Source organism: Hirundo rustica, chromosome 28 (genome assembly GCF_015227805.2).
Source record: "Hirundo rustica isolate bHirRus1 chromosome 28, bHirRus1.pri.v3, whole genome shotgun sequence".
Taxonomy (NCBI): Eukaryota; Metazoa; Chordata; class Aves; order Passeriformes; family Hirundinidae; genus Hirundo; species Hirundo rustica.
In genome coordinates, this window is record NC_053477.1 from 1,001,132 (window position 1) to 1,026,631 (window position 25,500).

The 25,500-nt window shown below is 49.7% G+C and overlaps 1 protein-coding gene and 1 pseudogene across 8 annotated transcripts in view; one reads left to right on the forward strand and one right to left on the reverse strand.

Moving 5' to 3' along the window:
- Positions 1–611: 611 nt before the first annotated feature.
- Positions 612–25,500, reverse strand: part of AAK1 (AP2 associated kinase 1) — a 78,645-nt gene continuing 53,756 nt past the window's right edge. For 2 of the 8 annotated variants that reach the window (XM_058423712.1, XM_058423711.1), the window contains 5 exons: positions 22,474–22,575; positions 21,361–21,462; positions 20,418–20,528; positions 17,029–17,133; positions 612–8,374 (listed from right to left, as the gene is read on the reverse strand). In XM_058423712.1, the coding sequence (XP_058279695.1) occupies positions 7,248–8,374; positions 17,029–17,133; positions 20,418–20,528; positions 21,361–21,462; positions 22,474–22,575 (1,547 nt within the window). In that variant the 3' untranslated portion in view covers positions 612–7,247. Of the gene's footprint in view, positions 8,375–13,414; positions 15,501–17,028; positions 17,134–20,417; positions 20,529–21,360; positions 21,463–22,473; positions 22,576–25,500 lie in introns of those variants that run through there. The other 6 variants (XM_058423717.1, XM_058423716.1, XM_058423715.1 and 3 more) reach the window with 5 other exon arrangements.
- Positions 2,365–5,209, forward strand: LOC120763958 (smad nuclear-interacting protein 1-like; annotated as a pseudogene).

Sequence of the window (25,500 nt, forward strand, 5' to 3'; positions counted from 1 at the left end):
TTTTCCCCAATATCTAGCCTGAGCCTCCCTCGGCACGGCTCTGGGCCGTTCCCTCTCCTCCTGTCCCTGTTCCCTGGGAGCACAGCCCGAGCCCCCGGTGCCCTCTCCTGTCAGAGAGCTGTGCGGAGCCAGAAGGAAGCACAAAGTCTCTCTCAATGGACATTGATACCAAGACAGAAATTAAATTAAGACATGCAGCAAAGCCAAATAATATTTTGCACTTAAGAGAGTCTTGGCAGGTGAGTGAGACCGAAAAACACGTTTAATTAGCACATAATGAGCCCCCACATCTCCCCATGCCCCAGATGCACCAGCCCTGCATTAAAACCGCTGAGGAGCAGCAGCTTTGCAGGGACGGCTCAGGGCTCTGTCCTGCCCTGGATGTCAAGGGTTCTCTCTGGAATATAAACTGGATATAAAATGAAATATCCTCTGCTTAAAGCAGCACGATCAGTTTGACTTTACAGCTGCCAGATGAAACAGCAGGGCCAAACCCAGTTCAGCTCTTAGGGAAGGAAGAACTCATTAAAACCCAGATCCCCTGTATCCAGTAAAAATATTTTCCATGGGGAGGGGAGAAGGAAGGCACAATGGAGACAGTGGTTGTCATCAGATACAGTTTTAATAAAATGTACATAAGTTTACAAGTGGAACATTTCTTCATGATTACCAGGAACGGATGATCCCAACCGGAGTGCAAAACGAGCCCAGGGATCTGCCAGGCAGAGGGGACAGAGGGCACGGGTGGAACATGGGACACATGTCACTGTGGGTCACTGTGGGGACCACAGACACTTCCAGCTTCTGCTCCTCGTGGATACAAAGGAGTTTCTCCCACCACCAGACTCAGTGTGTGGGATGCTCCACCTGCTGCATCCCACACCAGTCAGCCCCCTGCCCTCCCACCCCATCCCTTTGGAGGCAAGGGATCGGGAACACTGGATCAACGTTATCCCTCTAACTTCACAGGGAGTATTTCTAGGTGTGTGTAAGGGTATTTACCCACCTACAACAGAAACTACAGGCTGTGGGTTATTTCTAGAAATGCTAATGCAGCTGATCGGGTTTCAGGAATGTGTTTCAGAACCGGAGCAGGATTTCACTGTCATGATACTACTGTAAAAATGCTTTTGGGTCTGTCAGTGTGCTTGAAGGCATTGATTTTAACACCGTGAGGAAAGAAACAAAAACCCACAAAAATTCAACTCCCCAACATAAGAGTCTTTGGTGGAAGCTGAGTTAAAGTAATCAATTACCACTTTGGAGTGATTGAGTTCAGCAATTAAGCAGATCTCGCTAGGTTTTGCTGCTGTGGCGCTGAGGACACGATCAGGCCACGTTGCCAGTGCTCACACGGGGTCAGGGTGACAGGAGAGGGGACACGGGGACAGCCCCAAAGTCCTGCAGCAGCTGGGGAGAACAGACCCCCCAGCACCGGCCCAGCATCAGGAGAGCGAGCACAGAGCCAGCTGCTTGTTTTACTCACGTAGAAACTCTGATTAATCACTTTGAATAGACTTTAGTGCATTCAGCGGGTGAGAACCAAGAGCCAGTCGCTCTCCCAGCAGGAATCCGGGATTGTCACACGGATGTGATTGCGCTCCGGGCCTGAGGACCCAGGGCAGTCAACACCTTTTACTACAGCGTTACAAAAGACATGTTAACAGCGGTTCTTTTCAGAAAACTGATTTCAAAACACCCCATGGAGTCTCTCCAAGTCTCACTTCATTAAGATCACTGATTGCGTGGCAAATAATTAGCATGATTCTTCCCCATTCATTAAAACGGTAAGCTTTAGAGGCTGTGGAATTGAAATTTCCACTTACAACTCATCACACTGAGGCCGCAGCAGTGATAGTGCAGGATTGGGAGGAACACAGGCTGGAAATGAGAAGGACATTAGAGTAACAGGCATTGAAATTGAGTTTTCTGACCATAACCAGAAGTGCCATAACTTTGTGAGTCACACGCAGAGATACAAACGAGCTGCCTCCACCCCCAGAAGAGATTTAAAACCGTGTAAGCACTGGATGTGTCTGGCAAGATCATGAGTTCTGGGGCAGAGTTTTCCTGCTCTTCGTGTCAAGTGCCTGAAAGCGCAGAAAAGCTGCCAAAATGCCAGCTGGAAATTCAGCCTGACCTAAGCCGAGCAGGGCTGGAGTCGAGCCTGCACACCTCAGTGCACCTTCCCTTTCTCCAAGCATGAAGGGACAGGCTGATGCTCCTGCAGCATCACTCTGTGGGACCTGGACGTGGCACTGACAGAAGCTTCACTGAACTATTCAGAAGCAACTTTTCAAGTAAAAATGAAGAGAAGGAAGGAGAGCCTGAATCCAGTGAGCAGAGGTATCACCTTGAACCCACATGGTTCACACAGGGTACGTGTTCACTCCAGCAAAGCATCTCCCTGTTCCACAGGTTCATCCCACAGCACCAAGGCCTGACCTCACTCCCAGCAGCTTCTGAGCAAATTCAAGTGCTCAAGTGCAGCTCTGGCTCAGTGTGGCTGTAACACAGACTGCTGTCTAGGCTCTCACACTCACTCCCCTTGAATTCACAGTTTGCCATCACAGTCATCCTCTCTGATTCCATCCAGCAACAATTGACTTGGAGGAACATATATTTAAACCAAGCCCCACCTTTTGGGTGTATATTTAAACAAAAACTACACAGCAAAACATAGTAACAGTGTCAGCTTTGTTGAAGAAACATCTCAAAGGAAACCCAGAAACTTCTTTACAGTACTTCTGTTTTCACAAGGTGGTGATGGAGGACAGAAGGCCCCACAACCACCACTATGCACCAATGTTTATTAACTCTGAGTGCAGCTGTGCAGGGCAGGAGGGTCCCAGCTCCACGAGCCCCCTGGACCTGGGCTCAGCTGATCACTATTCATCAGCAACTTGTGGGAGCCAACATTGGCCTCCCTGCGTTCCAGGGTTCTCCCTCCCCACCCCAAGGCTCCAACACCTCAGTCCAAGCTTTTCCCTCTCCCTTCCAGGCAATCCCCACCTCCAGCAGAACATTTGTCTCTTCCAACTGGAGTTATTTTGGAGGGGAGCTGAATTAAGGGAAGGGAAAAGGAACACAGAGCAGTTTCTTTCCAAGACATTGTTCCACCAGGTCAGGCCTGATGAGTTTAACTTCTCAACGGACTGGGAGTAGCACAGAAGATACACAAAAGATAACAGAGATCAATGGCCAATAAGGGAACATCAATCCCCAACAACACCCCTGGCATGGCTGGAGACACCTGGCCTGGGAGGGATAAGAATGAGGACCTAATTAACACCGGGGACAAAGAGAACTGTAACCAATAGGAAACGAAATACTAAGAGCTACATACCCTGGGACCAATGAACATTGAATGGATCAGTTTCTATGGGGTTTTGACTGTATAAAATATGTGAACAATCTAATAAAACCCATGTGTCATACAATGATTTCCTCTGCACCCCCAGGCTGTGTGTGGATGAAATGTTTGCTGCTGCTGTCTTGGGTTATGTAACCAAAAAAAAGTGTATTCTATTTCAGCTGTTGGGTGATGTTTTTTCCTTATCTCTTCTAACTCCAGGGGGGAAGGAGGAGGATGCCTTCTGATCATGGCCCAGCCACTAAAACCAGGCTGAGGCAGTGTTTCTTATCTCTTTTCTCATCCCTCCATCCTCCAGGGGAACATCTTCTGATAATGGGCCATTTAGGGGCCACCAATGACATGACACATTCCATCATGCCATTGGGAGATGCTCCACACAGTGGGGGAGGAGCCAGCTCTTCCCAGCTAGATAAAAACTGGGACTGAAGGACACAAGGTATTTGGTATTTGGATTCCCGAAGGAAGACTGGACCCATCTCACCACCACTGGATTTTCTACAGGACCATCCCTACTGTACAGAACCACGTCTGTTACTCCAGGAGGATTTATTTGGACTGCCTCCAACACCCTGACCACCAGGGCGCCAGGTCATATCCCTGACTCTGTCAGGGTTTTTCCAGGATTTCTGTTTGCTTGCTTCCTTGTTTTTTTGTACTACTACACTTGAGTTTTTGTTTGGTGGGTTTTCTTTTTTTGTTGTTGTTTCGGGGGTTTTTTATATTCCTAGTAAAGAACTGTTACTCCTATTTCCCATATCTTTGCCTGAAAGCCCCTAATTGTAAAATTATAGTAATTTGGAGGGAAGGGGGATAACATTTTCCATTCCAAGGACAGCTCTAGCTTCCTCTGGCAGACAACTGTCTTTCAAAACCAAGACAGCTGCACATCCTAGCCAGAAGTATAGTACTGCCTTGATTCTTTAACACTAAAAATGTTGTTGGAGGGGTTTTGTTGTTCCTGCAGTTCCAGTGACACAGGGAGCAGGAGAAGGAGCAACGCCGGGTGGAGGAGCCACAGCCACAACACTGGGAGGGTGAAGCAGGAGCAGGATGATTGCTGTGGCAGGGGGAACGAGGAGAGACACCCACCAGAGCAGGAGCAGTGACCAGACAGGCATAAGGACCACTTGGACAGAAAGAACCCCCTGACAGGCCAGGAGCTGGCGGCCATGAGCAGGACAAGCAGAAGCTGCGGGAGCAGCAGGCAGAGAGGGAGTTCTGCAATGAGAGGAGGCAAGAGCACCGACAGGGCACTGAGGGCAGCAGTTCTGGTTAGAACCCGGAGCTCCAGCAGTCCAAGAGCAAACCCGAGAAAATAAACGCTAAGAACAAGCAGAAGCCAAGCTTTGAGCTGTGCGGGGTGCTGCCGGAGGACACCAACACCTTCTGGGGGTGGTGATCAAGCACAGCGAGCCCCCAAGGCGCGCGTCCCCAAGACGCGCTGGCGCCTGTAGCCCTTCAAGAATGAGTTCCCGCCTGTGACGGACACGATGTCCATCCACAGGCAGAGCTCCTACCTGCTGGGCCGGCATCCCCATCGACCACCCCTCGTGCCCCAAGCGCCACGCCGTCCTCCAGTGCCGCCTGATGGAGCACACCCGAGCTGACGGCACCGTGGGCCGCAGGGTGAGGCCCGACGTCATCGACCTGGGCCGGGGGAACGGCGCCTTCCGCAACAACCAGCACACTGAGCCCCAGCGCTGCCACCAGCTGAAGGAGAAGGACGTGCTCAGGATTGGGTTCAGCAGCAGGGAGTGTGTCCTGCTCCATGAAACCTCAGATTGCACTGGCCTCAGATCTAAGGACGATGATGATGAGAAGGAGGAGGTCTGATAGATGAGGAAGGAATTGGGGAGGGGCAGAGGACAGAAACTCATTGCAATTGAACAGGCCCATAGTACTCTCAAGTCCGTGTTTTTAAACCAAAAAAGGGGGAGTGTAGGGATGGGTGTCTATAAATAAAGACTGCTAAAAGCCTTATATAAATCTTAAGTTTTTGAATCATATTCAGAATGACCTAACCCCAGTCCAGTGCCATTTCAGTGGATTGCAAACTCACCTAGAAAAAGCTCAAGTATTTGTTAAGAATCTTGAAAGTGGAAAATAGGAAGGCCCCTTTCCGTTAATAACTTGGGGGTGAGGATATGTTTGCGGTCCCACAGATTCCGGTCCACAATGGGTACCTACAGGGGTGGTCCAACCAGCCTCTGTTACTCTGACTTCATCATCAACATGGGAAACCGAAGGGACAAAATGAATGGAGCTTGTTCAGTGACTGGTTTGCGGAGTTTGGGCTGTAACTTTAAAGATTTTTACATAAGAAACATTTGGTATAATTGGTGATACTGAATATGATGTTTATCGCCAATACATGGAGTTTTTATAAAGGGATTGAGCTGTAAGATAATTTCTGATGTTATTTATATCCTTTGGTTGTTTGGAGGTTATTCATGTTACCATGGATTATTAATAAAAGTTTGTAAGATACTTTAGGGAAACCCTTCCAGTCAAGGCCTAAGGTCTGGCCAAGCTCTGGGCCTGGCTGGTTGGGAAGTTTGCCATTAGAGCCAAGTATTTCTGCTCTAAAATTGTCATCAAGTCCGTTGACTTGCTGATTTGTTCTTATAGAAATGGCAATGTGTGTCACTTAGTGAGAGCTACCATCTAAGAAAATACTGTGTTTTGTACAAGGGTATACAAAGGGGGTTGCCTTTTGCAATAAATGTCTCAGCTTTTCTGCCAGGTTCCGTCCGTGCCTCAGTCATCTCAGTCCTGCTCTTCGGGAACAGGATAGAAAACATAATTCTTTAGAAGGAGAGCAAATGGATTTTGTTTAGGTTCATCCTTAACCAACAGGAAAGCAATAGGCAGAATTCACTTTGAGTCGAGCTCTCTCCCAGTACAAACCAGCCTAACGGGGCTGTGGCCTCTGCTGACTCACACCACGTGAGGTACACCAGGACAGTTACAGAGCTGTTCACATCAGAAATTTCCACATAAAGTCTACTTTTAATACTGTAAATACACATCTCTCCTTCACCATAAGCAGATTTCCAGGTCCTACCCTTTGGCATAAACCAGACAGGAAATATATGTGTAAAAGTGAAGGCTCTGCCTGATAGTTTGCACGATCCCTTGATTCTCCAGCAACAGTAACAGCCTGATTGCTTCACTGGGTTCACAGCAGGAAGGCACTGTGAGTCCTCCCCTAGCTCCAGCCCTGGGGCAGCAGCACTGCCATGTGTTCCAGTCCTGGGGCAGCAAAGCTGTGCTGCTGCCCTGGATCTGCTCTCACCAGCACTGCCCAGACTGGCAGCAGACATCAGGGCACAGCTCAGGCTCCGTGGGCACATCACCCACCAGTACACCTAGAGCCATGGCTGCCACTGCTGCCAAGCAGCAGGAATATCACTGATAGCAAAAGTCATAAGAACCCTTTAACCTGTGAAATCATGTCCTTTCCAGAGCATTAGCAAGTCCTGCTTGACTCGCTCTGTAATTAATAAACCTTTTAATTCATCTTGTAATGCATTTCTCCACCCAGGACCAGAAAATACAGAATACTGCTGGTTTGAGAAAAGCATCTAAAAAAGAAATAAATGGAGGGAAGACTGAGAGGAGGAAGGTGAGAAGCAACTGGAAAGGATGTGAGGATCCTGAGAACCAGGCATTCGGACGAACATAACTTAAATGGTTCAACTATGTATCACTGCAAATAGAGTTCTGACCAAAAATAATAATTACTTTATATATACATATATGTGTGTGTATATATATATGTATATATTGCTATGTCATTCAGTTCAGCTAAGAGGTTTGAGGTCCTGCATGAGTCATCCTGCAGGCAGCACAGCCCCCAGCTCCTGGCATGTTAAGGCTTCTGCTTTGCTGCTTTGGAAGGGAAGGGCGCCGAGGCGAAGGGATCCGCGCCAGGCAGCTCCATAGTCCTGGAAGACAGTGGGACAACAGCGACAGAGCCCGCTATAGCCTGTCTGTTGGTCTGAGACACCACTTTGTAAGCAGCTATGGGCTTGGCCTCGAGGCCCGGCCCATCTTCGGGACTGTAGTGCCGGGAATACTTGGACAGGGATTGTGGACGGAAAGGTTTGTTGGCCACGGTGCCCAGCGTGGCGTCCGGGGGCAACGCGTGCCCGTGGCTCCTCTCAGCGGCCACGTCGCCCTGCTCCGGCAGCACTGCTTTAGCAGGGACACTCTCCTGGGCCTCCACGGCTCTGATGGAGCAGGGATGGAGATTGCCTGGCTGAGCAAACCCAGTAGAAGGATACGGAGCTCTCACCGAGGCCACGGACCCGTGTGCTGCTGAATCCAGGCACGGGAACATCGGCTGAGCTCGGCCATCGCCTGCCTGGCTCAGGAAAGCAGGGGAGGTGAATGGCTCCTTATGGGAAGTCAACTCTTCTACGCTTTTCTTCTTAGTGAAAGGGGCTCTCAGAAACACATCTACTTCCTCTGGATGTCGTAGAGCCGTGTTGCCCTTACAGATAAAAGGAGCTTTGGTAAAGACATCCACTTCATCAGGCACCTTCCTGGAGCTTCGGAAAGGAGCTGTGGCAAACACATCCGGTTCGTTAAAAACCTCCCCAGTGTGCGACTGGAAGGCCGGGAACAGCATCTTCCCTCCTCTGGCCTGGGACTGGGGATCTTCTTTGGAGTCCTCATGCCTGGGCACAGGCTGCAGGAACCCTGGGCACAACTTGCACGTCTCCTCCTCCTCTTCTGAATCCATCAGTAAAGGCCTGGACCCGCTGCAATCCAGAATATCTCCCTCATGGTCTGTGCCCTCTCCTTCACTGCTGTAGAAAGAGCTGTTGCTTGAAGGACCATCTCTGGCCAAGTACTCTGACTCTGAGTTGTGCTGCACTTTCACATCCAGCATCTCGGGCTGACCCTTGTACAAAGCGAGTCCGTCACTGCCAGGATCTCCTTTACAGAGCTCAAGAGCTACAGCTGGGAACCGGCCTGGATCCCTCTGCAGACCTACAAACACAAGAGAAGAGCGTTACTGAACCAGCTCCTTCTCCTTGGTCAGCAATCACGATGAAAGGTACGTTACACAAGAACGTCACGCCGCTCAGATGGAAACCACCACCATGCATGGAAAATGGGCAGGAGAGGGAGGGCAAATCAATGAAAAAATATTGCCAGGGAAGGCGTTTGCAACACGGCCCAGGGACACCACAGGTATCGCTGCTCAGAGGATGGAGATGTCTGACACACGCATGGGCACACGCAGCACCCTCAGCACCATCCCACCAGGTTTCTCTCCCACCCACCCATGACAACAGCCACCAGCACAGTGTTTCCCTTCCCAACGCTGCTGCCCAAGGGAAGCTCCAGCAGGTAGACAAGTTCTGTCATTCCATCCTGCACTGCTGCTCTCCAAGCACATCTATTGCTTGGCGTAGCCTCTGCCTGTGGGCCAGCCCACAGACAGGTGGAACTGCTTGTCAAATACGTGGGGGTGCCCCAAAACCTGCTACAATAACAGGCCCGTTTCAAAGACTGAAGGCCAGCCTACAGCTTTTAGTAAATCCTGAGTAGCAGCTATTTTAGTAGCAGCCATTCTTTTTAACCACTGCCGGACAAATGGTTTTTAAACAGTCCATACCATGACTTCAAATCAAGGCTCATAGCTCCAATGACCTGGCTTGTTTCTGCGTTAGCGTAACAAGGCAGTGCAGGGAGAGGCTGTCCTGCCCTTCTCCAGCTCCAAGAGCCCACCAGGAGGCTGGGTTTGCCTTAGGACTCACACAGACAAAACAGAAGATCTCTTACCTTCACAGAACTACTGGCAGGTTAGAAGTGTGTCATTGGACTCGTTAGCAATAGGATAGGAGAAAATCACATGAAAACTAAAACAGTAGGAATTGCAGGAAGAACGAGGAGGGTGAAGAGGCTGGTTGGTACCTACGGTGAGCAAGGCACCAACCAACACACCCTGCAGTGACAGAACCTCAGCCAGGTGAGGTTCTCTGCTCAGGTTAATTATTCACGTTTGCACACCCATCGCAGCCCTCAGGCACTGCTTCTCCATCACACCCATGGATACACAGATCTCCATCACTGCTCACAAGTAAAGACACAGCAGCCATTCATTAGGCATCAAAACCAGCATTTATTGGGAAACTCTCCACCTGGATACATCACACTGCTAAATAAAGACAGCGCAGATATGTGAACATTTGACCGGTTACTCTACAAAAATCCCTTCTCTCTCTCCTGCAGCCTGTGTTGTCCACACTGGTTTTCCCTCAGGTGCCCCTCTGGGATTCCAGGAGCAGCACAGCTCTGGTGGAGCTCCCTCCCAGGAGCTTGGTCCCACACTGGCCAGGGGTCACTGTGACATTCTGAGACGCAGGCTGAACCAGAGCAAGACCAGCTGCCACATCACGCAAACGCCTCTGGCTCCCCCAGGCCACACGGACCACGGGAAAAAGGCATTCATCAGGGGGAGCACAGTTATGCAAGACCAAGGGCCCACTCTGCACAAGAACAGCATGTTTGGGGGGATATTTTTTCTAACTTTGATGTGTGTTAGCAAGTGCCTGTGCCCACACAAGCCATGACTTTTGGGACAGAGTAAGAGAGGGAGGACAGGATCTGAACCCATCTGCTTAGTAGCATGCAGCTCTGAATGTGAGGAAACTGCACAAGAAGCAGAATGCCCTGTTCTGGGAAAAATTACTTTTTCTGGTGTTATCTCTGCCCATTCACATGAGAAGGGCACCAAATGCTCAGCAGCAGTTTTCTCCCTTGCCAAGGCCAGCACAGGAGCTCTGAGTTACTCTGGGAGACAGAATTCAAGTGATTCTGCTTCACCAGGAGCAGCTTTCAGTCAGAGCTGCTGAATGACACTGTCAGGGAAGGGCCACAAACACCTGAACACAACAAAACTGGACACAGGGATGGAACCTGAGAGGCTGGGGACTCACTGACAAGGCAGAAGCACCACCTACACAGCCAGGGAATGTCTCTCTAATGCTGCACGAGGAGACCTGGCATTTCCAGACCCTTCCCACTCTAACTGGTCTCTCTCTTTTCTTTACCACATTCCTTGGCCCTAGGAGCTACAGCAGCAACATTACAAGGAAGACAACACCACACCAGCATTTTACCATCTGGCTGTGGGACTCTGACGTGTCTCCAGCTGTGATTATCACGTTAAAAAAGGGTTTGGGCTACACTGAAACTGAAATGCCCCATCAAACCAAACCCCAGCCCCTGTGTGTGAAGGTCAGGGAAGAGATAAGACAAGGCCAGTGCTTCCCATGAGCAGCTGTAACTACAGGCCTTGTAATCATTGCAGAGGTGTCTTTGACTTACAGGGCCACAGGGAATCTCACTTTGCCAGTGCTGATGGATGCTTTGGCAGGTCTGAGATCAGAGACCAACCAGGCTGAGGCACTCGAGGGACAGTTCCCTGGGAAAAGACCTGCATGCAATTAGAGGACAGAGGTCACTCCAGAAGCTAGTGACAGCAGGAGGGAGAAGGACAAATCTCACTGAACTGAGGCAGTGCCTGTGGGTCTGGAGCCCTGGCCCATCCCTGTGGGGTCTCAGACCTGTTCACGGGGGCCTGACAGAACCAGGCAGGTGATTTGCTTCCATTGACACAACAAAGCCCCACAAGCCCTCTGCAGAGGGAGCATTTCCCACCATCTGCCTCTCCTGAGACTGGGCAGCTCCTGTCTGTCCCTCCTTCTCCAGATTCCCAAGACCTGGGTGTTACTCCTCAGGCTTGCAGTGAGTGCTCAGGTTTAAGGAAAGTCCACTGCAAACAGTCATGAGCTTTACAGCAGAAATCTTTACAGAAGCTGGAGCTTGGAGAGGAGGGTTCTCCTTACCCCTGCACAACACCACTGTGTAATATGATTCCAGGGTCAAATACATACCAAAACATACTAAAAAAGATTCCGAACTATACTCAGGTTCTTTTTCAAGAGGGAAAGGCTTAAAAAAACCCCTCTCATCACTCAGTACCCCAGGAACACACTCTGCAGGTATTCAGACAGCAACCTGAAAGAGCTTTACCCCAGGTGACAGCCCTGGCACCTGGAGTTTTCCCAGCTTCCAAGGAAAACAATGTCCTGAAGTGGCAGAATACTGAAATAACCAAGAGGAAAACTAGAAAATATTTACTCCCTATTACAAGAGGCAGAACAGTCACCACAATGGTGAGGATCTCATTTCTGGAGCAGAGCCCAAAAAAAATAGGTCAGGGGAGACAGAAATTCCTGGAGTCTAAAGCTACTCTTTCACCAGGAAACTCTCCTGATTTCACCAAGCCAAAGTCAGGCAGGACTCAACGTCCAGGAACAGGTACCTAAAGATCAGCACAGTTACCAGTGTGCAGAATTACTAGTTTGGAATTTTAAAGGGGTTAAAAGACTTATCACTCCTTCATTCTTGCACTGTGGAGATTTTTCCTTGTATTCCAATTCCTCGAAGCAATCTCTTTAAACAACAGTACAGAACTACCCCTACACAGCACAGCACCAAAGGACACCTGGGGCACTGGACAATTTGCAGGATTCAGTGTTTCTGCTCAAAGCCACTCACAGTGGGAGAGCTGGAGGCAGATCCAGAGGACAAGGAATGTAATGCTGTAGTTCTGGCACATTTGTACAGTCACCTGCACCAGGCAGGAGTTAAACACACCAACCCACGTCCCACATTCCAGCAGCTCATGAACAGCCTGACCCCTGCACACCAAGGGCATCCTCTGGCTCCCCCTCAGCTGTGCTGTGCCCCAGCCAGAGTTACAAGAGTCCTGTTCAAGGTACAGGCAGGGACCTTCTCAGAAAAACACAGCGTGGCCCCTGCTCCTGTGCTGGGCAGGAGCAGCAGTCCCCTAGCAGAGATGTCCCCAGAAAAAGCCCAGCCCCAAGAAGAGATGTCCCCAGAAAAAGCCCAGCCAGCAGCCCCTCCTCACTCCCCAGGGACAGCACAGTGAGTACATTTTTAAATAAGACGGTTTTGCACAACCACTGGAGGCAACACCCTGCAGGCTTTTAGGCCAAAGAACACCATTATCATTCCTTAAGAAGCTCCCTCTAAAAATAATTTTGCTCCACACAGATGGGCTCAAGCTGCCCTGGCCTACGATAAGGGGGCTGGAGGAGGGTGCAGATCTGCCACAAAGCCAAGATTCTCCCACCCGCTGTCCCAGCAGGTCGCACAGCGACTGAAGCACTGGCCAAAGGAAGTCCCAAGGGAGAAGACTTGGACAAGTCCAAACTCAGGAAGCTGCACCTTCTGTTTTGGGACAGATGCTCCCAGCACAGTGGACACTGCCAGGAACACGGTGGCTGATTGAACTTTGCTCATCTGGTTAAAGATGAACGAGGAGGTTTCCAAAGGCAGGAGCCCTTCCCACCCTGAGCCCCCGAAAACAAGCAAGAACCAACACCAAAATTCCAACTGCTCCTTTGCACCTTTGCCACCCAAAGCACAGCCCTGACTTGAAGGGAAAGTGCTGCACGTTCTGGGGCAGTGTTTACAGTACCCTGCCAGGAGATCCACCAGAACAGTCAATGCCAGCTCCAGCCCCCACTGCCTGCCCACCACGAGGGCACTGCTCGTGGGCAGAGCAGAACAGCCCTGCTGGGATTCCACTGAACCCCTCCTGACCCCACAGCCCTTCAGAGGGGACAGGAACAGCTCCCCTGGCTCCAAACAAGGCTGCAACACTCATTCTTAGCCCCTCAGGGGAACGTCAGGCACCAAACACAGCCCACGGGACATGGGAGGAAAAGTTCAGTTTGTGCCCTCAGAGCAGCAGCTTTCGCACAAACTCCTGCGTTCTGAGCAGCACCAGCACTAACCCAGAGCCCGTGGGACACTCACAGTTTCTGGAGAGTTTAAAATGAATCCCCAATCTCCACTCATCGCTCATTTCCATTCGCTCTGCAAACACGTGGTGAATATTTTCCGATGAAGGAGGTCTAAGAACGGACGTCTCTAAAATATCGTATTTCCACCCACACCCATGAAGAGCTACTTGAAAAAGCAATAAAATAAACATTCACATCTGCTTATTTAATAGCATTATTAACAACCCAGTGTATTTGTCATTTTTTCCAGAACCCTTGAACAAGCGCCATTAGATTTAAAATCTTAAACATTCTTTAAAAGTACTTTAATTCACAGAAATCTTTGTTTCTAATATACAGTAGATGGTTACTTTTTAAAATCCATTCTCTTTTCATATAATCTCAGTATCTGACTATACAATAACTTTCTATCTATAGCGTCTTCACGTTTTCCAGTCCAGCTTGCCTGTGCTTTAGGAATATAAAACAAAAAAATAATAAAGTTCTATCCACAATTTTACTAAGGTCATTTCCATAGTTCTCATGTAAAGCTTCTCTTGGAAAGTGCAGTATACACATGTAATGATACAACACACTTAAGCAATACTTTTATTAATAAGTGTAGGTTTTAAAAGAAGAGTAATGTAGAGACACAACCAATGGGAGTTCTATGTACAGAATTTGTTAAACTAAGTGTCGGGAGAGGAGGTGGAGAGAGGAAAGGAGGAGTCACAAACTGGGGTTCTTCCCTTCTCAGCGAGGTCAGCACAGACACATTCAGTCGCTCGCACTTTCGCACATGGGAACTGCACTGTTACTAATACAGCTACAAACACAAACACGGGGAGCAGGAAGCTGGGGAGAATTCCACTACAGAGGAAGAGTCCTTCTGCTCAGAGAGGGCTTTCAAATACGAGATAGAAATTCCGGACTTCGTGGTAAGCCAAGGAGAACGAATTGAGCGTATCCAGCTATCGACAAACCAAGCGTGTGAAGGGGGAAAGAAAAGGGAGAACCCATCGAGTCGTAGCAGCACTGATTTCAAACCACCTGAACCGAGTGCATGCGTAGTCACAGAGACTGGGGTGGAGAAAGGCCCACAGGAATCTTTGTCTACTGAAACAATGGCTCCATACTGAACTGGGGTGCACTATAGCAGTTACGAGAGAAAATGGAGAACCCAGAACAGATGCCAGATGCTTGACTAAAACCAGGATTAAAAATAGACAAACAGCCGTAGGACAATTCGTTTCATACACAATTTACAGTAGGTTGAGGGGGTTTTCTTTTTTTTTTTCCCAGCCAAACACAGAAAAGAAGTCACAGAAAATACATCTGCTGCTGCCACAGCACCCTTTTCACCCAAAAAAAAGTCAGTGAAACACTAGTCACAGCCATACTCACATGGATTTGGTACAGAACCTTGTTATGCTTCTCTTAGGGTCATTTCTCCAGCTTTAGCAATCTGTTTTGTTTTTTTTTTTTTCTTATTCCTTTTCTCTGGTTTTCCCTCCCCCAGGAAGCGCAGTTTGTTCCCAGCAGGATTGTTTAACAGCAAACCACGAGCTGGGGGCAGCTGGAAAACTCTTCGCGTGCACCATCACTAGAGTATGGCCGGACTGCTCCGGAGGAACTCGGGGCTTCCTCCTCCTCTGAAGCAACTGAGAGCCACCAGCTCTCCCAGCCCGTGTCCTGCAGCTGAGGGATGTCCCTGCCACTGACACCTGGCCCCTGCTCCTGCCCAGCCCCGGGGAAACTCGAACAGAACCAAAACCACACCCAACAGCACAAAGGAAAGGCTGGGATGAGCTGTTCACGGAGAGGAGGCTGGGGCAGGGTCCCAGAGCAGCCACAGCTCCCTGAGCAGGGCCAGGAGGGTTCTCCACGGTGCTCCCCTGGACACAGCCATGGGACAGTGCAGAGGGAACCCCACAGGGTTTTACCAGCTTTAGAGAGAACAGGCTGCCTGGAGAACTGAGCCAGAATCCTCCCCAGGCCATGGGAAGACAGGGAGAGAGGTGGGTGACTGTCTCCTGTTGGCAGATTTTTCTCTTAATTAAAGGGGGGGGGGAAATAAAAATAAAGAAAGAAAAAAAAAAAAAAGCCCCAAAGAAGCACAACGGAAGGAAACTCTTCTGGCAACAAAACCGGAGGTGTGGGTACGTTACAGAAACTGCGTCTGCTACTGTGTCACTGCTACAGGTCTATGAGCTGATCCACCAGCAGCAAAGACCTGGCTATGTTGGGAAGACTGGACTCAGAGCTTCCACTGTTGTTTCTAGAATGCCCACCTGAAAGTGTGAGAGATAGGAATTCAGTATTGAACAGGACACACACACACACGACAGTTTCAGAAGTTCAAGATCAAGAAAGAAAGAAAAAAGTCAAAGCAAAACAGAAAATCTGCTCAAGCTCTACTCATTATTTGTATCACAATTGCAGTGAATCCCCTGCTTGCTCTTCCACCCTCTCCCCCCAAACCAAACCAGCACAGCAGCCAACAAATCCCTACAAACCCATTCCTTCACCAAGTTTAATCAGAACCCTCTCCTCTCTAAGGGATCTCTAAAACCATTCAAGGACTCCCACAGGCCACAGAAAGGACAGGTCTAAATTTTAAATCTTGAAATCTAGTTGCTATTTTAGGAGCATCTTTGGGTGCTTTGAGCTGCTTCCAGGAGAACTGGGCTATCGTGGGACCTTCTGTAACTGGGCTTGGATACTAAAGGAGAGAACCACAGAATGGTTCGGGTTGGAAAGGTGTTTAGAGACCATCTGGTTCCAAGCCCCCAGGATGCTCCTCTGCACTCAAGGTGGCCTATCTTGGCCCAGCCTTGGGAGAAATCTCCAACTTCCAGCAGAAGCAGAGTCTGAACTGTTTCTAACAAGTGTCAGCCTCAGAAAGCCAAGACTAGTGCATAGCAGGAGTTCAGCACACTTCTGCTGCGACAAAAAATGGGAGTTAGAGAAGCCAAAAGGTTCTGGGAAAAAAAGCAAAAAAGCCTTAAAAAAACCCCAAAACCCAAAGAAGTCCTGGATTTGTCTTTAAACCTCTACAAGTACATCAAAAGCTGTAATCAAAAAAATCCTGTCAATGGGGTGACTGCAGAGGGAGGACGCACTTCACTGATCCTTCACTGGCCAGGTATGAAACGCTGCCTGCTGCTGTCCCTAAAGAGCTAAAAACCACAGCTAAAAACCAGTACTGCTGGTTCCTCAGAGCCCCCAGAGGGGCTGAGGCTGCTGCCAGAGATCTCTTTAAGGGTTCTGGTGCCAGAATGGTGAAAACGAGGAGCTGCCCAGTCACTGCCTGCTCAGAGCTCCTCAAAGGAGGTGCGGACATGGACCAAACTTCTCACACTCAGTTCCCACCTTTGAAAGGCACCAACCAGAAGTAAAAAAACCTCACTTCCAGCAGGAGTTTTGGGCTATAAAGGATTGTCATCACTATCATTCCTTCTTGTGTCTCATGCCAAGCTCACTTAGAAGGCCAGAGGCTTGGGCAGTAAGAAGGTGGGAGGACACAGCTCTCACTGCATCAGTCACTGAGGGGTCTGTGTCCTCCTGGCAGGCTGGCAGAAATTACCCCCTGGGAACTCAGATATTACATGTCTGGTTTTGGACAAGGAAATCTCCCAAGGAGAGAATCTACAGAAATTTCAAGGCTAAGGTATCTCACTAAACATCACACTGATAGTATTCCACAGCTCAGGATTTGAACTAACCACATGTGCTGCCACACCACTGCCCCAAAACTAATTTATATATTCACTGTTTGCCTTTTTTCCTTCCCTTTTTCACTCCCACATCCTGGCTTACCTTGTGAATTTTTGGATATCAACACTGGGATTGGGTCAAACTCATCTTCTGTCACCTTTTCAGAGCCCTCAGGAGCATCAAAGCCTGATATCAGGTTAGTATCTTCTGCAGCATAGAAGAGAAATAGGGGTAAAGAAGCAAAGACAGCAGAGAGGCTGGTTAGAATTGCCATGAAGTGTTAGAACATCTTAATGTTTTCAGAGACAGCATTTAGAAGCAGGAGTTTTATTTAAAAGGTGAAATAAAGTCGGTAAGTCTGAGTAGGAAAGAAGAGAGGCAATGAAATACAGAAGTGGAAGGAATCAAACCAAACCAAGGAAGCCAAGTGACGAGACCCAGAACAAAACCTGCCCAGTCTGAAGGCTCAGCTGCACAGTTAGAAGCAGTGGCAAAGGCCTGGGGTAACTCCCAAGGGCTGAAGGTGTTCCTTGTCATGAGCATAGTGTGAGAGCTCAGTCTGGCTCTCTGGCTCCCAGCTCTTATGCACAGGGAGAGGAAAAGGGCTGGGGGGGAGAAATAAAAAAAAAAAAAAAAAAAAAATACACAGAAGAAATTCCAGTCATCTATATGAGACAAAAACCTGAGCTTTCACCTGCAGCAATGAAACAAGAAGGGCAACATGAAGTTACATTTCCAAGGAGTTTGCCTGCCTGGAGAGTACCTAGATGCTGTGAGAGATTTTCTAGAGGCCCATAGAGCAGTTCTGGGAGATAATTCTATTGATTCCAAACCACATCAGCTGCAGCTCAACACTTGGTGGGAGGCACTTTCAACTATCCCCAGAAATGAGATGATTTATCCACCTCATCAGGCAATTATGCACCTTTAGATCCTCTCACACTCCCTGGGCATCACTACTTGTTCCTTTAGACACCTCAAATACTCTCCCAAATCTGCTCCTCAGCTCCTGTATTAAGTATTTCTGAAATCCCAGCAAGGGCACATCAACCTGACAGTTTTGGTGAACAGGAACATTCCTGACTGACTCCTGTTGGGAATAAGAGACTTCTACCTAAAGCTGACCAAGATTTAACAGGTTTGGGGACAGATGAGGCCAGAAAGCCCTCATGGAACTGCTCTGTGCTCTGAAGGATCAGACCCAGGGAAAACAACCCCCAAATGCTGTAGGAGAGCAGTGCAAAGTGTTAAACACACAAAGGCTCAGCTGAGCAGGAACTGTCACCGTGGCCTCTCTGTCCCCAGAGTTATTTGTGCCTCTTCCCAACCCCCTGGGAGCTCCTGCAGGGATCCCTCTTCCATGGCATTTCTGCACACAGCAGCTCACAGCTCCAGAGGCTGCTGCAAGAGCTGTGGACAGCCCTGAGGAGAGGGACAGGCTGGCCAATGTCCCCACCTGGGCACAGCCCCTCCACAGCCCTGCAACTCAGCTCAGTGACCTGTGCCACCCCAAGCAGAAACATCCTCCCTCCTCTCACACACACAGCTCGGTGCTGAATTCAGCAAATGCAGATTCAGGGACCCTGAAGGCTCAGCACCAATTCCAGGGCCAGCAAAGAGCTCAGTGAAGGACAAGGAAAGGCTGCAGTGGCAAGGCTGAAGGATCAACCTGCCCAGAGCCCAGATCCCACTGCTAAAAGGATCAGAGCACAGCTGCTTAGCCCAGATCCCACTGCTAAAAGGATCAGAGCACAGCTGCTTAGCCCAGATCCCACTGCTAAAAGGATCAGAGCACAGCTGCTTAGCCCAGATCCCACTGCTAAAAGGATCAGAGCACAGCTGCTTTTCCCTGATCCCACTGCTAAAAGGATCAGAGCACAGCTGCTTAGCCCAGATCCCACTGCTAAAAGGATCAGAGCACAGCTGCTTTTCCCTGATCCCACTGCTAAAAGGATCAGAGCACAGCTGCTTAGCCCAGATCCCACTGCTAAAAGGATCAGAGCACAGCTGCTTTTCCCTGATCCCACTGCTAAAAGGATCAGAGCACAGCTGCTTTTCCCTGATCCCACTGCTAAAAGGATCAGAGCACAGCTGCTTAGCCCAGATCCCACTGCTAAAAGGATCAGAGCACAGCTGCTTTTCCCTGATCCCACTGCTAAAAGGATCAGAGCACAGCTGCTTTTCCCTGATCCCACTGCTAAAAGGATCAGAGCACAGCTGCTTTTCCAGCCCTCCTGGTCCCACTGGCACCAGGAGCACTGCAGCTGCACATGCTGATGACACCCAGGGACAGCAGCACCTGTCCCAGGGTGTTTTATATCATCACCAACACCAGGACTGGATAAACTAAGCAAAAAATAAAGAGTGAGAATGATGTTCAGTTAATAACCACACCCAGAGCTGAAAATGAGGGTTTGAAAGCAAGCCATCAGTGACTTCTGGAAGATTTTAATACCTTGTCCCAACCCCCCACTAACAGAGTCTCCATTTCCTCATCACACACGAGCCTTTCCCATCCTAGAGGGAACAGCAGGACAACCCTGGGAGAGCCACGCACTAAATTAATTTTCTCATTAAGCCACACCACCACATCTGGGCTTTGCTATGTCCTAGGATGGAGCAGTAACAGCTCCATGCACATTTCAATGCAAACTAAAGTAGCACAGGAGTGTATTACAGCATTGAGCAATCAGAACAACTGCTTGTTTAACCCAAAAGCTCTATGGAAAGCACAAACTTGTTCTCAAGTGCCATCAAGCGTAAAAATTGATTACAGTCTGTTTTTGCAGCAATTCCTCCAAGGCCAGAGCATTTCTGTTGCTACAGGGATACCAAGTGAGCAAAGCTCAGCTCTGAGGGGCACCCAGGAATCAGCACCAATGCTCTGGGCATCTCTTTCAAGGCAATAAATAGCCCACAAGTCCTGGCCTCCCCCCTTAGATCCTCACTGACATTTGCTGTGACACTAGAGCTGGACTCAAGAACTTCTGATAAGGACAATGTTCTCTAGGGCTGGAAGAGCTCATCTGCCTGCGATGCTAACTCCAACAAACAGAAAAAAAAATTCCTTTTGTTCCAAAAACTTGTGAGAGATGATTATACCAGGCTCCCTTCTGGAATTAATAATGTAGAAAAAACACAAGTCTCAAATCCCGAGTGGAAAATGCAAACCCAGAACACATTCACTGAGGAAGGGTTGCACACAGAGCCCACCCCTCCTGCCTGCTGGATCCCCACTCCATGGAAACAACACCATTTCTGACAAACTCTCTCTTTACAGTCAAGCTGAACACCTGATGTTTTTCCCCCCCTTAGTACTTCAGTGCACATTCCAAGTTTGAGCAGCTTGGGAAGAAAACAAAGCAGTGGCTTGGGGACAATAAAACACCAGAACAGGTCAGAGCATCTGTTTCTGTAAACCAGGAGCAGCTTCACATCAGCTCCAGGCCAGGGGCAGGAGGGCCAGGGCTGAGAGCAGAGGACCAGTTTACCTTTGTGAGGCTGAGCTGCGAAAGCTATGGGAGCAAACTCATCCAGGAGGTCAGCAGCAGGGTTAGAGAGCAGAGAACAGTCAAGCAGAGAGTCTTCCCCAGTGAGAGAGTCTGGATCCAGGTGAGCATCCCGGGGTGGCATTGAACAGGACACAAACAGTGTTAAGCTCACATTCCCACACTCCCCTTCACCCACACACAGCGTACGAGCACAGCTCTGGTGCAAAGCCAGCACAAATGCAGCCATTTCTTGTGATGGAAGAGATTCCAGCACTCTCAGTGAGGGCTCAGAGTCCCAGCATCTCCAGCTGGGGTTTCTGTCTCTCTGAAGCTGAACTGACAAAGGAATCCCACAGAGCCAGGTTCAAGTGGGAGCTCTGCAGGGAGAAGAGCTTCAAGCCCAGGGCACTCCCACCCAATACCTCTGAGGAGAGCGTTGAGTCCATCTGCTGTGGGAAGTGGCCCAGTCAAGGCTGCACAATGAGAAAGGGCCAGGAGTGGCTTCTTGCCCCCCTGGGACAAATCAGTGACTGCTCCTGAGTTCTCAACCACTCGATGGGAGCAATGCACCAGCACCTACAGGTCTGTGATGGTGGGCTCAAGGAACATCGTACCACAGAATCACAGAATCCCCTGAATGGGAAGGGACTCACAGGGATCAGAGCCCAGCACAGACATCCCAAAATCCCACTCTGGGCATCCTTGGGAGCAGCGTGCAAAGGCTCCTGGAGCTCTGGCAGCCTTGGGGCCATGCCCGTTCCCTGGGGAGCCCGGGCAGTGCCCAGCACCCTCTGGGGGAAGAACCTTCTTCACTCCTCCCAAGGAGATGAGGGACCACAGAGCACTCCCCTGAGCAAGGCCCCAGGTGCCAGCAGAGGGAGGAGCAGCCCCTGTGGAAGCAGCCAGAGCTCTCTGGTGCTCAGAGCCCCCCAGCCTCACCAACCTGTTCTGTTGGAGGCCACCGACTCGCTCTGGGACACGAGGCGCTGGGGCAGCGGGGCCTCCAGCCCCGGGATCAGGCTCTCCACAGCTATGTCAGCTTTTCCTTTCCACACGGGCACAACAGCAGAGGAGAAGCCAGAGGTTAGTTTGCAAGGAAAAGCAGAAGAACTGAGGCAGGAGTTGTCTGAATCCTTTACTGACCCTGTAAGTATGTGTCAGCTCAAGGGTTTGTTTGGTTTTTGAACCCTGGTTTCAGCTTTTATTTGGTTTTATTTCTTTTAATTTGTATAAGCCCAATTTGAAATACCCAGAGAGTGGAGCAGCACGTTACTAACAACTGCCCTGCAGCTGAACAGGAAGAAAACATCCAAAAGATCCTTGTCCAGCAAAAGGAAAACGGTGACCACTGGAGCCCCCTTGCATTCAGAGTAACTGATCATTAAAATTCAGACAACTGCCAGAAACTGCCAAAGCAGAAGTTGTTTTACTATTACAGGGGGTCATGTCCTTCCTCTCTACCAGAGCCACAGGTCACACCCAGCTGGGACCCCAACCCACAAGAGCAGCTGATAGCAACAACCTGCAGCCTGCAATCACTGTCTTCAGTGCACCCAGCAAGTGGATAAAACCACAATTCTGCAGCACTCCAAAGCCCTGACCCTGCCGGAGCCTGCTGCATCCAGGCTCACAGCAGCCTAGCACGTTTATTCACAGCACTCCCCAGGTGGAGGAACGCTGTCCTTCCTCCTCATCCTGCTGAGCATCCATGGTGACAGACCAGCTCAGTGCCTGGGCCACGGTTAAACACAAAATCTTCATCAGAAATAAAGGTCTTTTTGCCATCTTCTTCTTCAATCAGCAATTCTACCAAGAGAACACCCCAAGGCACAGCTGTGCCACGTCACTGCCAGGTCAGTGCACCTGGGGTTCAGGTGCTGACACCAAATCCTCACTGCTCGGTGCCCATCTCACAGAAAAGGCAGAGCTGTCTCAGCAGGATCCATTGCTGTCTCTCCAGCAGCTGGGGCCCTTCTGGGAGCCAGGGGTGCACAGGGGTGAGCATGCAGGGCAGGACATGCCGTGTGACAGGAGGGGACAGGGCTGGGGGCTTTACCATTGACAGCATCTGCCGTGCTGCCGAAGGGGTCAGCCAGAGGCAGGAGGTCGGGGAGCAGGAGCGCAGGCTCGGGAGATTTGAGTCCCTCAATCAGTTTTTCTGGGGCAAGCAGGAAAAGGAGGAAGGGCAGCAAAAGAGAGAAAAAGCAAAAGAAAGAAAAAGACAACGTTAATCAAGTGCTCAGTTCATGGCTCGCTGTGCCGTGTGTGAGCCCCAGAGGAGCATCTGCACCACGGGGTGTGCAAATGGCTCCAACACAGAACCTGGAGTCACCTGGGCTGCAAAGGACCTTGCAAAGCTCATCCAACCCCTGCCATGGGCAGGGACATCTTTCCTGGGCCCAGCTTGCTCCAAGCCCAGTCCAACCTGGCCTTTGACATTTCCAGGGATGGGGCAGCCACAGCTTCTCTGGGCAACCTGTGCCAGGGTCTCACCAGCTTCATTGTAAGAAGATTCTCTCTTTAATCTAAAACCCATCCTCCTTCAGTTTAACAATGTCATCCCTGTCACAAGAGGCCCTGCTATGAAGTTTGTCCTCCAGTATCACCCAGAGGCACCAGAGGGCCACGACCAGCAGAGGTGAGGACATCCTCACCCAGCGTGGGCTCTCTCCCCAAGGAGCCACTGCCAAACAGCCCACAGCTCTGGCACTGCCACCCCTAAGTTTATATGTTAAACCCATAAGTTTAACATGCAGAACCCCACGTTTAAGAAACAATTTTCCCCTCCCTATGCTGGGAATCCTTTGTCAGTGTTTGTGTACCGAGGAGACAGAAGAGCTGAGAGCCTTGGGGCCAGCTCAGCCTGAGGAGGGAGCTCAGCCCCGAGGAGCTGGAGCAGAAGCAGGCACTGAGAGCCTGCAGCAGAGCCTGCCCTGGGGTCACACAGCTGCCCAGGTACCAATTATTTCAGCACCAGGTTTCAAATCACACGTGTCACACTCAGCAGCACAGCTCCTGAGGTTCCCCTTATCCTCACAGAGAGCCTGGGCAAGAAGTTAATCTCAATTATTCATCTGGTGGATGAGTGATTTCCCAATCACTAATCAGATCAGCAGAAATGAGATTAATTATTCAGCTTTCACGAGGGTTGCTTCCCAGAACGAGAAGGTAGAGAACAATTTCAGGATTTACTAGAAGTAACCACCTGCAACAGAACAGCTCTGGTAAAATTCGCTCCGCATGGACAAATCTGGCCATTTCAATTCATTGAAATTACTCCATTCATAATCTAACATTAGAATGTTATAAAACTGTTACAGCTATATTTTCATTTTTGAGTTCACAGATTTATGTTCACAGAATTATGTTATAATTTATTATCCAAAGAAATTCTGCTCACAACTGCACAAAAGCACAGGGATCCTGCTGCACAGAACTCAGCATACTGAGAACACCGAAGAAAAGCTTAAGTTACACTGCTACACATGTGGGAATAATACTCATCCTTTTCTATTGCCCAGTATAAATAATAAAATAGTCCAATGGCATTGGAACTGCTTATTCAAAGCAGGACAAATTCTGCTCCCCATGACAAAGCCGACAGAAGCGACCAGGAGGGGAAGGAAACCTAAAAATCAGCCCAAGAGGCACCTGTTATATCATTACAGGCCTGAAAAAGGTCAGCTGAAAGGCAAATGTGATGGAACCAGCAGCCCTAATACACAGGAACTCTTTCCATTTGTAAGAACATCCATTTCAGAGGCTGGATTTGCATCCAGGTGCCATCCCTGGCTTCTGTGGCACAGAGGGGGCAGAGGGGACAGGCTGGGAGCAGCGGCACCAACAGGTGTCAATGTGTCAGAGTAGGGCTGAGGAGGCTGGGATTGGTTATGGGGTGTTGGGAAAACAGCACAGGAGAGCTGTGGGGACAAGGGGACACAGGGAACATGCTCCATTCCAGGCAGATTCTTCCCAAGGGCCTGTCAGTGCCCAGCTCCTCCCAGGGCACCCCCCTGCAGCCTCAAACCCACACTGCCAGCAACCATCCCACTGTCACATCCCACTTCCAGGTGTCCCACTCCTCATCCCTTACCTTCACAACTGTTCCCTTTTGTTCCAATAGTGCAGATTTTCCCTGTAACACACTGCAACTGCCCCAGACGGGTTCCAGAGTTGCCTGTTGAGCTCAGCCATGTTTTTAACCACACGGATTCAGAGAACAACTGTGCTATTCTCCCCACGTGTTCATTTTCCCTCCTGCCCCAGGGCATAGCTGGTTTTATACAAAGCTTTAGGCTGTCAGTAGTTCTTTGCCTGATTTTGTTTCTTGTCTCACAAGATCTCCTTTCCTGCCTCCTTCAGTGCTGGTGCTGCTCTGCCAGTGCTGTTTCAGGCAGCCACTGGACCCCTCAGAGCCTGAGTTAAAGGAAGTTTTATCCCCTTTCAGTGAGGCTGGAGAGTTCAACAAAAACAAGAAGGTGTCAGGATGAATGGGGAAGGAGATAAAGTCCAAATAGACAAACCCAGATAACTCCTGTGCAGACATGTGAACAAGCTCCAGGACAAACAAGGTTAAGAAAAGGCAGCCCATTACAGAGGTATTTGATCTATACAGCTCCTGAAGGGCTCTCAGGGTGGGTTTTCATCCATTGCAGCTGGGAAATGCGTGTTTCACCCCAGTCACTGTGCTCCCACTTGCAGCTGCTGCCTCTTGGAGACCTCCTCTTCCTCAGTCAGCCTGTGGAAAACCTGCCAGATGCTTTCCAGCCGCGGGGAAGTGAGTCTGACCCAGTTCAGGATAAGCTGACCACTGCTGTTTCATTTTCTGTTGGGTTTTCTGCTTTGCCCCATTTCAGCCTGCCAGGGCAGGTTTGCTGGGGCTGTGCAGCAGCCAGGGAGACCATGACAAGCTTTCAGAAGGTGTCTAAGCTTAAAAGCACAGAGAGGGATTAAAAAGTGCCCTCTCAACCCCTTCCTGAGGCAGAGCCCAGCCACACACTGCAGTCTTTAAGAAAGAATGTGAAACATTTGTCAAGCTCCCTGTTGTTCACAGTAAGAAATCACTGATTGTTTCCTGTCAGAG